General features: G+C 46.0%; 1 protein-coding gene across 11 annotated transcripts in view; it reads left to right on the top strand.

Moving 5' to 3' along the window:
* The window catches only part of chd9 (chromodomain helicase DNA binding protein 9), an 85,244-nt gene extending 71,550 nt beyond the window's left edge, over positions 1–13,694 (top strand). For 7 of the 11 annotated variants that reach the window (XM_034220887.1, XM_034220877.1, XM_034220883.1 and 4 more), the window contains 11 exons: positions 704–950; positions 1,411–1,616; positions 2,471–3,343; positions 3,546–3,715; positions 4,971–5,198; positions 6,053–6,230; positions 6,585–6,733; positions 8,036–8,266; positions 8,961–9,110; positions 9,552–9,656; positions 10,102–10,995. In XM_034220887.1, the coding sequence (XP_034076778.1) occupies positions 704–950; positions 1,411–1,616; positions 2,471–3,343; positions 3,546–3,715; positions 4,971–5,198; positions 6,053–6,230; positions 6,585–6,733; positions 8,036–8,266; positions 8,961–9,110; positions 9,552–9,656; positions 10,102–10,995 (3,431 nt within the window). Of the gene's footprint in view, positions 1–703; positions 951–1,410; positions 1,617–2,470; positions 3,344–3,545; positions 3,716–4,970; positions 5,199–6,052; positions 6,231–6,584; positions 6,734–8,035; positions 8,267–8,960; positions 9,111–9,551; positions 9,657–10,101 lie in introns of all 11 variants that reach the window. The other 4 variants (XM_034220880.1, XM_034220879.1, XM_034220878.1 and 1 more) reach the window with 4 other exon arrangements.
* The last annotated feature ends 769 nt before the right edge of the window (positions 13,695–14,463 follow it).

Raw genomic sequence — 14,463 nt, 5'->3', positions numbered from 1 at the left:
AAGCAATTCAAGTGCTAAGTGCTCCGCGTGCTTTACAATACAAATATTTATAGTATTCGGACATGGTGCAAAAAAATTATTTAAAAATTACAATTCAATTTAAAAAGAGTCATTAAAATGGTGAAAAAATACAAATTAAAACAAGCTAAAGTATAATAAGACTTGTATACCATACTAGAACATAAATGACACTGCAGTGTAAGATATAAATTGGTTATTTTAATAAAGGCAGCGGCAAATTTAAAAGTCTTATTTTAAGGTCAGAATCTGAAATCCTTTATTTGTACAAAAGCAGGTACATTTACATTTTTCCACCATAGGGGGCGGTGCAGATACAAGGCAGATAAACTGAGTAGAATAACATTAGGAATAGAACAACATGTCTTTATTTTAATAAAACAAGTACAGGTGCAAGGTATAGAAATTGGTTGCAGAGTTAGTGAAAATGTAAAAAAAGGTGAACTAGCAGCCAGTATTAATATTATTAAATTGTGAAAGTATATAATGCACAGTGTTATTTCAGTGTTGTTACAGTCTTAGGTAGTGGTAGTCTCGTGTTTATGTGATATCAAACTTAATATTACCAATGAAGATGTTACATGTAAGTCCTAGTAATGTCCTGGAAAGACTTGAATGACAATTGTAAAATAAAATGATTTGAATTTGAGGGATTTAAAAGTGTACTTTCTATTTCTGTGATCAGATGCAGTTCCATTGACTGGAAGTCAGACTTCCTACTGGCCTTCCCCCTCAGTGCTGACTGCCAGGCTGAGGCGGCTGATCACGGCCTCTCAGCGCTTCACCAAGAGCCGGCAGATCCTCCAGATCCACCAGACGCAGACTCCGTCTCCCTCCTCCATGATGCTGTCCGCTCCCCTCTGCCCGCTGCCCCCCACACTCAACGACACCCTCAACCCCAAGATGGTCGCTAAGATTGAACGGCAACAAAGGTCAGTGTAGGAACCAAAATGCTGTGGTAGCCTGTGTTTATAGTTATATTACCTTCATTATTTACACCACACGCACTTGTAATGGGTTGTTTCCGGTGATTGTCACATGGCTGTGGTTAATGGTATTTAGAGCACCTGGTGTATGTAGAGGTTGAGCAGCATGACAATGGGGGTGAGTTTAGCTCTGATCACTTTTGTTGACCGTATGATTCTGTTTGTTTATTGTTTTGGTTTACAATATTAAATATCCTTAAAACGTTGAGTTCAGTACAGACTTTATTATTTATACGCGTCACATCAATGAGCGAAGTTTAGCCTCAGAGCGGCCGTATTCAATGGGAATATAGCCGCCGCAATTAAGTCAACAGAAACAGCACAAGCTGTGGGACGATGTTTCATTGAGATATGACTTCATTTTGTAGGAAAGGTGTCATCACCGGCTACGTGTTTTTCTCCCCAGATGGACGAGGCGAGAAGAGGCTGACTTCTACCGTGTGGTCTCTACTTTTGGAGTCGTTTTCGACCCGAGCCTCGGCCGGTTTGATTGGAACAAGTTCAGAGCCATGGCTCGGCTGCACAAGAAGACCGACGAGAGCCTGCAGAAATACCTGTGTGCTTTTGCCGCCATGTGCCGGAGGGTGTGTCGCCTGCCACCCAAAGAGGGAGGTGAGGGGTCTTTTGATTGTTCACACATCTACACACACAGACAAACTGTTAGTCTTTTTGCACAGCTTAAGATAAGGAGTCTGGACATGTGGACCGCCACATCCACATTTTGTTTTACATTCCCTACAGAAGGTCAGTTACCGTGAGCTAGAGGTGCAACAATTAGATGACCTGTCAATTTGTCGATTGACAACAAATAATTGTCAACTATTTTGCTAAAAGATTAATCAAGATTTCCTGTTTCCCTCTTATATCATACTTAACTGAATATCTTTGGGTTTTAGACGAATACAAAGCAAGACATTTAAAGACATCACCTTTAGGAAACTGAAGTGACGAATGGCTTAATGGATCAGAAAAAAATAATGTATTTAAAAGTGAATTATTAATGTTGTTGCAGCCCTTATTGTTATTGTTTGCAGCCCCACACTGTATCTATGAAATAATGCTTGGCCCACTTCTCAAAGTTTATTTAAAAACGAATGATTTACCTATTTTGAACATTGGATAAGTAATTATATTGCCTTATGTGTCTGTATTGAACATATGGTGGCTGTGGAAATGCCATATTAGGGTATATTATGTATTTCTACCTAATGTACCATGCCCTGAGTGACTTATACTGTATGACCCACACGCCGGCTGTAAATGATTTAATTCTGGAGAGGGGTCGGCAGCATCTTATTAACAAGCTGGCTCAGCAGCACTCAAGCAGAGGGGCTGATAAGGTTAATCATTTGCTGGAAGACAAACAGTGTGATGTTTAAACTCAAACAGGTCGGTGGGTTGTACCTGTAGAGCAGCCTTCATTTCCTCGCACACACTCACACCTGCTCCTCCGTCTTTTGTTCCAGACGCTGCGGTGGAGCCGTCCCTGAACATCCAGCCCATCACAGAGGAGCGAGCGTCTCGAACGCTTTACAGGGTGGAGCTGCTTCGCCAGGTGAGGGAACAAGTCCTTCGCCACGAGCTGTTCTACGAGCGCCTGCTGTTGTGCCAGATGAGCTCCGACCTGCCCGTCTGGTGGGAGGCAGGAACCCACGACCGAGACCTGCTCATCGGGGCCGCCAAGCACGGAGTCAGCCGCACAGATTACCACATCCTGAGGGACCCCGAGCTCAGCTTCATGGCGGCACAGCGCAACTACAGCCAAACAAAGACCGCTCAGCAGCATTCACACACACCCACCCCTCTCCTACAGCCTCAGTGCCAGCCCAGCAGCTCCATGTTGACGGGCTCTCCGCTGCCTCCGCCGACCCACACAGACGCAGAGCTCGGTGGGGTCGTACCCAAAGTGGAGCCGGCCTCAGAGGGGGAGGAGGGCAGGGAGAAGCAGGCGGAGAGATGGAGCCCAACTCGAGCACCAGCGACTCCCACGGGTCTGGAGGAGAAGCCGCTGTTTGAGATGATTGGTGGCGAGATGCAGATGGTTGCAGCGCGCACCAAGCCCCTCACCCCCACCTCCTCCGAGAGGAAACCCAAGAAGGCCAAGAGGCGCCGCAGGGAGGCCAAGAGGGGCTCTGAGTCCGACTCAGGCGGCTCCTCCTCCAGCTCTTCGTCGCGCTCCTCTTCCACCTCCTCATCCTCCTCTTCTTCCTCGTCACATTCCGGGTCCAGCTCCTCGTCCTCTTCGTCGTCTTGCTCCTCTGGCTCCTCGTCATCATCGTCCTCCTCCTCGTCTTCTTCCAATGGCAGCGACAGTGAGGGAGAGGAAGGGAAGAAGAAAGGTTAGTAAACTAAAACAATGTCAAAAGTGTAGGTGGAAAAAAACGAGACTATCTTAATCATGGTTTGTTTCTGCGGTCCTGCTTTCATTTGGTCCATTAGCAACGGAGGGCAGTTTGAAATAATACTAACTGCACAAAATCATGCGTGCTTAAAAGCTTCCGGTGTGTTCCTAACATCTGTCTCTGTGTCCTGTGTTCTCAGTGCCTGCAGCAGCAATGGTGAAGGGCTTTGACGAGGACAGCGTGGCGTCTCTGACCATGACGCAGGATGAAACCCAGGAACCTCACACGGCTGAGAACGGCATCACCAACAACTCCTCACATCCCTTCCAGGGAGGAGGGTACATGCTCGCTGCATCCTACTGGCCAAAGGTGAACACCTGCAATCCAGTTACTAATGCATAACAACACTGCATGGCCAACAAAGCATCACATCAAGTATTAGATGGATAGATGGATGGATAGATAGATGGATAGATAGATGGATGGATGGATAGATAGATAGATAGATAGATAGATGGATGGATAGATAGATAGATGGATAGATAGATGGATGGATAGATAGATAGATGGCTTGGCTGGTCTCGCTGGCTGATGGCTCGCTCGCTCGCTAGCTCGCTCGCTGGCTGCTCTCTGCTGCTCGCTCGCTGGCTCGCTGGCTGCTGGCTCGCTCGCTGCTGGCTCGCTTGCTGCTGGCTGGTGCTGGCTGGCTCTCTGGAGGCTGGGCTCGCTCGCTGGCTGGCTGGCTGGCTGGCTGCTCTCTGGCTGCTGGCTGGCCTGGCTGGCTGGCTGGCTGCTGGCTCTCTCTCTGGCTCTGGCTCGCTCGCTGGCTGGCTGGCTGGCTGGCTGGCTGGCTCGCTGGCTCGCTCGCTGGCTGCTGGCTGGCTGGCTGGCTCGCTCGCTGGCTGGCTGGCTGGCTCGTGGCTCGCTGGCTGGCTCGCTCGCTGGCTGGCTCGCTCGCTGGCTGGATCGCTCGCTGGCTCGCTCGCTGGCTGGCTCGCTCGCTGGCTGGCTCGCTCGCTGCTGGCTCGCTCGCTGGCTGGCTCCTCGCTGGCTGGCTCGCTCGCTGGCTGGCTGGCTGGCTGGCTCGCTCTCTGGCTGCTGGCTGGCTCGCTGGCTCGCTGGCTGGCTCGCTCGCTGGCTGGCTGGCTCGCTCGCTGGCTTGGCTCGCTCGCTGGCTGGCTCGCTGGCTGGCTGGCTCGCTGCTGGCTGGCTAGATCGCTCTCTATCTCGCTGGCTCGGCTCGCTGGATGGATGGATGGATGGGAAATGGGAATTGTTTGCATTGCAGCAGCATAAAAAACAAGACAATGTACATAAGAGAAATTAAGACACTAGAAATAAAATGTCCGAAATATTTCTGAAATAGAAATAAAATAGCATTGAAAAGTTAAAAAAATGTGGACATATTTCCAGTAACAAATATAATGCAGGATATTATTGTGCAAGAAATGGATTATTCAATATTAAATTGAATATAAATGTAAAATGTACAGTGGGAGTTTAAGTCCAGTTCTCAAGAGAAGCTTTTAAACGTATTAAGTTAAATGGGAAATAATGGAAGTGATTACCCTGGTGAGGAGGGAAATCAGAACTGACTGTTAACGTGCTAATGTTGTTTATTTAGGATCGTGTGATCATCAACCGCCTGGACAGCATCTGCCAGGCGGTGCTGAAGGGCAAGTGGCCGGGAACACGTCGGGTGTACGAGCCCGGTGCCGTGGCCTCCTTCTACACAACCAAGCTGCTGGACAATGCCAACAGTCTGTGCGAGGACCCCTCCGCTTCTCCACAGGGGTCAAAGGTGACCAAGCATGTTGCAGAAAACAAGGAGTTCTCAGTAAAACTCAACGATGTATGTTGATTTCGCCCTTCCTCTCCACCTCCCTCTGCTTCGCCTAACCGTAGGACCCCAACGCTGCCATGACCGGCGCTAGCTGCCGCGTTCAGCATGTTTCTCTGGGTTTTTCTTCCTTCTTTCCTTTGGGTATGATTAGTGGTTTTTACTGCCTGGCAGGATGAGAGATTAATTTAATAGCAGCCTTCCTTTCTTTTCCCACACACTCAATTTGAATTGGGCTCTGGGGCTGTGATTACATGAGCACAAATCAGTCATGAGAATATAACAAGGGTTGAGTTTGAAGCCTCTTTAGACTGGAGGAGTCTTGCTTATAATCTCATTGAAACGGAGGCCGTGGCTGTGCTCTAATATGCTTCCAGGCAACGTGGCTGTTAACTCTGCAGGCCTGACATGCTTCCACTTACTCCTTGCTTGAGTGCTGCTTTTTGATCGGGGTCTTTTTTTCCCACATCTTACACAGACCCTCAGACCCTGCTGCTAGTTACCTTGAACATCTGTAAATGCTGACAGCAGCTATCAGTTTGGCATGGCTTCCCACTACTGTACAAACTATGAATAGACTTCACCCACTGCCCTGCGTGTGTCAATACTACTAACAAGAAAATACCTGACAAACATTTGCTTTTTTGTAAGAAATTCTTATCAATTACATGATTAATCACATGGAAATGTAACATAACTATTGAGTTTGATACAAGGACCCTTAAATGACTGGACATACAGGCAGAGAACTCCGTAAACAATAATAATAAGCTAGAATCCCTCCTTGTATATCACTCACCTTGTTTTCCCAGTCACTATAAATCTTCCTAGACGTATCCAACACATTTTCTTGTCTGTGTGTTCAGCAGGAGGGAGGTCTGAAGTTGACCTTCCAGAAACAAGGTCTACCTCTGAAGCGGCCCCTGGAGTCGGAGGAGGGGCCCCAGGCGCAGCAGCAGTACCTGGCCCGGCTTCAGGAGCTGCAGAGCGCCTCGGACACCGGCCTGGCCGACATCACCAAGCCTCAGTGCAGCTTCCAGAGCGGTGGGTTTATTCAAAATACAATAAGACTTGTGTCGAGGCATGTCTTCCTTTACCTTCCTTGTAACACCACTAGATGGCAGCAGAGTATAGTTTTAGTGAGTGAAGACTGCAAGGACATAAGCCATCTTCTGTAGGCCTACTGGATTTGTTTACACAAATATTTACAAAGCAATTGTAATCGTTTAGTCTGAAATAAACCATCTGAATGTTTCATGCAAAAATACCGTACGGTTGAGGTTATTGTCTTAAAAAGCTGTTCATTGAATTCTGAATGTGTGTCTACAATTTCCAATTACACCTCGAAGCTTCATTGCTTCAAAGTGGCCCACAGCTAACACGCTTCTTCTCCTGCAGTTCCTCCAGGTCTCCCTGCTCAGATGAGGCTGAACGGAGCACTGGACGGCCAGCCGGTGGTGAAGAGGCGGAGGGGGAGGAGGAAGAACGTGGAGGGGATGGACCTGCTCTTCATGAACAGGAACAGAGCCCCTGCTGTTCCTGATCAGGTAAGCAGCCTGTCTTAGACCCCGGCCACACGAGGACGAAAACGGCTAAACGCATAGGATTAACGCAATCGCAAAAAAGCTTCCGTCCACACGCAATATTCACCGGATAGTGTCTGTCCACACGAGACCGCTCCGTTTAGCTCCAACCGCTGGAGAAGCTGCAGTACATATGCAGGAGCCTGTACGTGGCGCTGTAATTTCCTCCACAAAAGCAGCGAAGAAGCATGGTTGTCATGGTTGCCCTTCTGTTTATTCTCCGCGGTGGGGGCCGAGGGAACCGGGCAGAGTTTTTTGCCAGTCAACGTGTATTAAAGTTTAAATCTTCCGATAAAATTATAAAAGTGCCGGTCAAAGGTCTTCTTTGTTATTTATTGAGCTTTAAAACAAATGAATAACGAATCTATATAATATAATAATAAAATACACTGAGCCTCTTTTTTTCCTCCCTCTCTTCGGTTAGCGTCAGTGTCTGTTTCATGCAGCAGCTGATCCAGTAATGAGTGACCCGGCCGACAGTAAAAATAAACATATTTATAACTAGTTTAGTTTGAGAGGTGTCTCCGTCCTGTCAGATTAGACTTCACTCGCGTTTATGTCCATATCGAGAGAAAGATAAATAATCTGAATTCAGTGTGCAGTTTACTTTGACGCGGGGGTGAGCAGCAGAGGTGGGGAGAGGCGGGGCTATTGCCTCATCATTATCAGAAAATGATCGTATAGGGCGTACACACGGAGCCGTTTGACCCCCCAGAGCGTTGCGTATGCCGTTCTATCCACCTTGGGACCCGTTATCGTTTCCGCAGTCGTTTAGTGCCGTATGCGGTCGTCCTCGTTTGGCCGAACGGTCTATATGACACTAAACAGTAACGCAAACGACCGTTTTCGTCCTCGTGTGGCCGGGGCCTTAGCAGCTTGTACGGCACCACAACGCTCCAAAAAATAATGGTCTGCAGTGTTTTCAATTTACTTCTCAAATTGTTAAAAAAATACAAGAACAATCATAAGAAAGATGTGTTTGATCTAAAGCTTGAGAAGAGGGGCACAGAGACTGTAAAGAAACCATTACAACATATAATATTAATACAGCTAGAATTGGAAAGAGTTAACGTATTGTACGTAAACATTTACAAGCTACAAAACACATATCCCTAACTAAATATCCAAATGCAACGAGTCTAACCGTTACTACTGAAATCAGCCCAAACATCAGTTTATGCTTGCTTTGGTTCACTGGTTGCTCATGTTTTAACACTGGTATTGTTTGTGTGTGCTTTGCAAACACTGTGTTGTGCTCTTCTCCAGGTGCCTCCAGGGTGGGGGGGTATTGGTCAGGTGGCCATGGCTGTGGCCCCGGTGCCGGGCTACAGCCAGAGCTCCAGTCAGGCGCCCGCAGACTCTGACAGCCGGGTGCCCGTCATCAACCTCAAAGACGGCACCCGGCTGGCAGGGGAGGACGCCCCCCAGAGGAAAGACCTGGAACAGTGGCTGATGGAGCACCCTGGCTTTGTGGCAGACACAGGAGCCTACATCCCTGTGAGTTCATTGCTTATGTAACATAACATGTCCCTGTGAGCTTTTTAGATTACATTCACTTTATTGATCCCATATTAGGAAATGGTTTTTACAGCAGCATGTTACCAAGGCATAGCACATAGTAGAAGATAAACTGTACATGTATACATATCAACAGTAGAAATATGTGTATCTATAGACAATACACAATGTAACAAAAACACAAGGAGAAACTTTTGAAATCATAAGATATAAAACACTTTTTTATGGATTTAGAGGAACGAATATGCTGTTCAGAACATGGCTTTCAGATATGTGGTTTCCAGCTGATTTAAAAACAACTACACTCATAGTTGGCTTGTGCAGAAAGGTGACTTCAGTCAGACATTTGTCTCAATGTCTCCATGTCTCCATGTCTCAATGTCTCAATGTCTCAATGTCTCAATGTCTCAATGTCTCAATGTCTCCATGTCTCCATGTCTCCATGTCTCCATGTCTCCATGTCTCCATGTCTCAATGTCTCAATGTCTCAATGTCTCAATGTCTCAATGTCTCCATGTCTCCATGTCTCCATGTCTCCATGTCTCCATGTCTCCATGTCTCCATGTCTCCATGTCTCCATGTCTCCATGTATCAATGTCTCCATGTCTCCATGTCTCCATGTCTCCATGTCTCCATGTCTCAATGTCTCAATGTCTCCATGTCTCATGTGCAGGGGGTGAATAAGATGCAAATGCAGTTCCACTTCCAGGACGGTCGGCCCAAACAGAAGAGGCACCGCTGCAGGAACCCAAACAAGATTGATGTGAACAGCCTGACCGGAGAGGAGAGGGTCCAGATCATCAACAGGAGGAATGCACGCAAGGTGTGTGTGTGTGTGTGTGTGTGTGTGTGTGTGTGTGTGTGTGTGTGTGTGTGTGTGTGTGTGTGTGTGTGTGTGTGTGTGTGTGTGTGTGTGTGTGTGTGTGTGTGTGTGTGTGTGTGTGTGTGTGTGTGTGGTGTGTGTGTGTGTGTGTGTGGTGTGTGTGTGTGTGTGTGTGTGTGTGTGGTGTGTGTGTGTGTGTGTGTGTGTGTGTGTGTGTGTGTGTGTGTGTGTGTGTGTGTGTGTGTGTGTGTGTGTGTGTGTGTGTGTGTGTGTTTACCGCATACCCTCAATCTCAAACAAGTTGTCCTCACTCTTACTACAATACAACTCAGATTCTACCACTAAGGATGGGGAAGAAGGGATTTTGTTGTCCTAATTGTAAAATGTGTATCTCGCCCCGTTGTACATTTGTTCATGTTTCTGTAATCTTTCATTCGTTAGGTCGGTGGAGCGTTTGCTCCTCCTCTGAAGGATCTGTGCCGGTTCCTTCAGGAGAACCCCGAGTACGGAGTCCCACCTGAATGGGCTGATGTCGTCAAACAGTCGGTGAGTCACTCGCTAACAAATTCATCCAAACTATTACTGGACTAAGATGTGTCAGAAAAGTGTTTTAACTGTGTTATCAATACACTGTTGCATCTGTATTAGATACTCTTAGCCACAAATCAAATCAATAACTTCCCAGTAATAAATCCTTTACTGTTTTAGAAGGTGTGATTTAATGGTAATATTATTCTGGAAGCTGTAGTTTATGGTGTTATATTTGATCTGCATGAAGGTAGGCTACAGTTTCAACAACTGTGATGAATGTAGGATTGGTTGCAGGGCTGTTGTGTCGGACTGCTTTAGTTTGAGCTAGATGCACCTAGAGAATTAACAATGTACAGTATATGCGTCTTTTCATGTACTGTGATTTGCAGTGAAGTATCATCTCTAGCTGCGCTGTGTATCTCTGCTCACCCTGCATATATTCCCTCCACATTGTCTCCAGGGTTACCTCCCAGAGAGCATGTTTGACAGGATCCTGACGGGACCCATCGTTCCTGAGGAGGTGAGCCGGCGTGGACGTCGACCCAAGAACCCTCTGGCCAAGGCAGCGGCGGCAGCAGCAGCAGCAGCAGCTTCAGCCCCCAACCCCGCTGCCATGGGCCTGAACCCCCTGCTGGCCAACGGGCTGCTCTCTGGGCTGGACCTCAGCAGCCTGCAGGCCTTCCAGCAGAACCTGCAGAGCCTCCAGAGCCTGCAGCTCACCGCCGGCCTCATGGGGCTGCCGACCGACGCCAGCAACCTGGCCGCCAGTAACCTAGCCGCCATGTTTCCCATGATGCTCTCTGGTATGGCCGGATTGCCTAACCTGATTGGCATGAGCAGCCTGCTGGGGAAGCCGGCTCAGGAGGGCGCAGGAGGCTTGGAGGAGAAGACAAAGGGAAGCGGTGCAGCAGGAGAACCGTCTGCCTCGAAAGCCTCAGAGCCCAGAGGAGAAAGGACAGAGGGCTCAAACTCCACTCCTTCCTCCACTTCCAGCTCCTCTTCCTCCGCCCCACTAAGTGCTTCAGCTGCCTCTTCACTGTCTCTCAACCCCTTGTTACTCTCCAGTATGCTTTACCCAGGGATGCTTCTCACTCCAGGCCTTAACCCCCCCACACAGCCGCAGAGCTCTAACTCTGGCCCCCCCCTTCCTCCTGCAGGCTCTTCGCAGGAGATCGCTCGGCTAGCAGCACAGAGGGACGCAGAGGAGGATGACGAGGCATTAGAAGACGATGACGAAGATGACTCAGCAGAACAGAAGGAGAACAGTGGTCCTGACGGTTCGGGGAAAGCTGAGTCATCTTCCTCGGAGTCTGGGAGCTCCTCTTCATCGGATGATTCAGACTCCAGTGATTAGGACTGATCCTATGAATATAATTATAAATTTATTTATGTATCGCCTAGAAATGTATACATATATTCACATATATATGGATTTTCCAGCACTTATGTTGCGATTTCTTTACATGTAAATACAAGAACTAACAAAAACGTTGTGTAAAAAAAGACCACAAAAACCTTTAAAAAAAACAGTAAAACTGACGTAAAAAGAACTGAAATAAAATGTCAGTGTTTGTTCACAAGGTACAGTCTTGTTTTGAGACATTTTGCATGTCAGACTTTAGTAGATTTCTGAACTCTGTGAACCTGTACCACACTTATGTACAATTGCAACAAAAAAACGGCATTATTGTAATTATGTCAGGATTTAATTTTATTAAAAAAGTGAAACTACATCAACATGCTCGTTGAGCTGTACTATTAATATATTTTGATTGTTTGGGGTCGGGGGAACGAGACTTGACAAACACTTTTCTTGTAAATAGTCGGTACTTTTACAGGTTCGTTGACACTTTTGCTTTGCAGATCATACGTTGGATATGTCAGCAATAACTTGGGCAGCTAATGAATGTCACTGAAGCTGTAGATTCTGTCTGCCATGTTCCACCCAGTGCACAACTCACCTGTCACATCACGTCGACTTCATTTCTGTATTAGTCCACATCCTTTTTGGAAAGTTACCTGAAGCTCACTCTTTGCGCTTCACTTTGGGGAAATCTATGGAAGTATTATGTTTTCAATCCGCTTAAATCTGTCAAAATGGATCGTAATTGAGATTTTAAGTTTTCACATTTCATTTGAGAAACATGTCCCAAGGCGCACTTTAGCTTCTGACAGCAGGTGAACACGCTCACTCGCACACACATGTTAATAATGACTTAAGTGTCAGTCTAATAAAGCTGTGGGACAGAAAACAACCTTTTACTGTGTGCCAAAAACTGCCCTCTGACCCTCTGAGGTCCTCATTTAGTTTATTTTGAAAGAATTCAGGATGGTATTACTACCACCCCGGCATATTTGGCTGCATCTTACCTCAACTGTTAAAATGGTCTGGCTTCACTGTGCAACTGTGCATGGGTGTGTGTTATTGCTGTCCATGTACAGAACACAATGTCCTTGTTTCTGCTGGAACGTGTTTGTCAGAGGCTGTGTTTTTTTTTACTCCGAGCTTCCACTGTGTTTTCCGTGGTTTCACCCCTCACCCGGTATCTCCTGCTTCCATCACTTCCAGTCTGAATGCTGTGTATTAAGGGGGGGGGGGGCTGCAAAGCTATGACCAGTAAAAAAACGTTGACCTTCTAACCTTAGAAATTTGGAGGACAGACCTTTGATTCTGTGTACTTTGGAAACATACAAGGCACAAGCACAAAACAGTTAAAGTCCCTCGCTAAGATTGAGTATTATCCTTTAGTGCCAGACGGGTCCGCTTCAGGAAGGGCTCGGTAAAAGCAGCTTGTGTTGCTGGGAGTTTGCAGCTTCTTCATGTGTTTGTCACTTTGTCTCGGATTGTGTTCTGCTGACGAATGGAGCTTCAGCTAGATGTAGAAGTGCCCTTATCCTGTACCTCACGCTCGCATTCACCTCCCGTCTGACAAACACCTATGTGCTCCACGCTTGTTTCGTCTATCGTCGTCCCTGCACACGTTCAACCAGGATACACATAAACACTGGAGTTCACTCAAAGCCGAAGTACCTTTTTGTAAATTCTCCGCTTGCTCTAGGACTGCTGTTACACAGCGGACTGTTAGACACACGTTTCAAAAACATTTCTGAAGTGAGGCTTTTGTTCTGCCTGGGTACAACAGAGCCCCCCTGACTAACTGTTGCTGTAGCATCGTTCTGTAGTGGGTGAAACCACGAGCTGCCCCTCGACTCAAGACTTGTATTCATTTCTAATGTTGCTTTCAAGTGATTTCCTTGTATGCCTGTTATATATAAATATATATAGACCTCGTCATGGGTTTTTGCTTGCAATGCAATTTGCTTTTTTTTATAGTATTACTAACAGTACAGTATTTTTCTATGTCTGAGCAAAGATCTTAAACACGCCACTGTCAGTTTGTAAATCTGCACCTCTGCTTTCTTTAACTCGTAGTGCCCTTATGCAAACACCCAGCCATTGCTATTCTGCTGTAGGTGATTCATTTTCTTTTTGTTGCCCCACAGCGATGGGTTACCGGATTGTGCGGATCCTATTAAGGACACATTGGGGGGGGGGGGGGGGGTAAAAGTGGTAGACAAAAGATTGGACTGCTTACTTTTCGCTTGTGTTATTTTATTTTTAGGTTGTACTGTACAAGGACTCCCGAAGCACTGCTAGTGCTAAAGAGGAGGTGTAGGATCTGCGTTAAACACGAGTAACACAATGACCAATATGCAAGAGGAATGACAGAACACACTACTGCTGTACAGGGGGGGGTATTTCTGTTCCATGTAATCACTGAGATGGCAAAACTAGCATCGTTGGTTTTGTATTTTGCTTTCAAGCTTGATAATATCCTAAATGTCACTGGTCCGTTTTTGTCTTTTTTTTTCTTTCATTGGACAGTTGTAATATTTGCAAGTTTTGGTCTGTGTATTCAAAATAATTCTTCATGTAGTGCAGGAAAACACGTCTTAAATTCATTTGTAATTTATTGGATTACTTTCTATGAAGTTCTATAGAGGAAATTGAGGTTTAATTATTTTTATTAAACATATTCTTCTGACTATCAATTAAGTGTGCCTGTTGATTTGTCTGGGGGCCTTTTTCAAGACATCAGGAACTCTCCTCACATGTGTTCATTATTACTGTTCTCATGTATTCACTTCTGATGTCTTCCTGTTCCACACTGCACTCAGCAGACTCGCTGGGAGAGGACGGGAAAGTATGTTCTACTTAACTTATAATAAAAGCACTTCTTAAAGCTTTTAAATGCATAAAATGCACTAGTGATGGAAAATAATCTGTACTTGCTTAAATTTAAGGCAACTAAAACCTTACTTTGTATGTTCCTTTGTTCTTTTTTGAGTAAAAGATAGCTTTTTGCACACAATGATTTACAACTCAGGAAAAAGTTGCTGACACATCAATTTTCAGAGTGCAAGTAGCACAAAAGGTTGTTATCGTAGTTCTAACTGTATCTGTTGTAATATAGCATTCAGTAGAGAAGTAATGCAACAATCACAATACACCTAATCCAAAATCTATCTAGAAATATGTAATTGGTTGCACATTTTATAAAGTTGAATCATTCATCATCTGGGTGATAAGAAAGATCCATCAAACGTTTCCAAGATTATTTTCAAACAAAACAGCCTAAAATGTGTTTTTCCCGGACATGAGTGCATGAACAGATCCCATTTGTATTACAGTAAAGAGTTGACATGTTTTCCTCCTGGATTTCCCTGTTAGTCTTCCTCTTGGTGGCGCTCCTGTTGTTCTTACAGCTGCTCACACTTCAGAGCAACACCAGACATGTCGGGGCTTGTCTCAATAATGTGA

This window comes from Gymnodraco acuticeps, unplaced genomic scaffold (assembly GCF_902827175.1).
Source record: "Gymnodraco acuticeps unplaced genomic scaffold, fGymAcu1.1, whole genome shotgun sequence".
In the NCBI taxonomy this organism is placed as follows: Eukaryota; Metazoa; Chordata; class Actinopteri; order Perciformes; family Bathydraconidae; genus Gymnodraco; species Gymnodraco acuticeps.
This window is presented reverse-complemented; position numbering and strand designations above follow the sequence as displayed.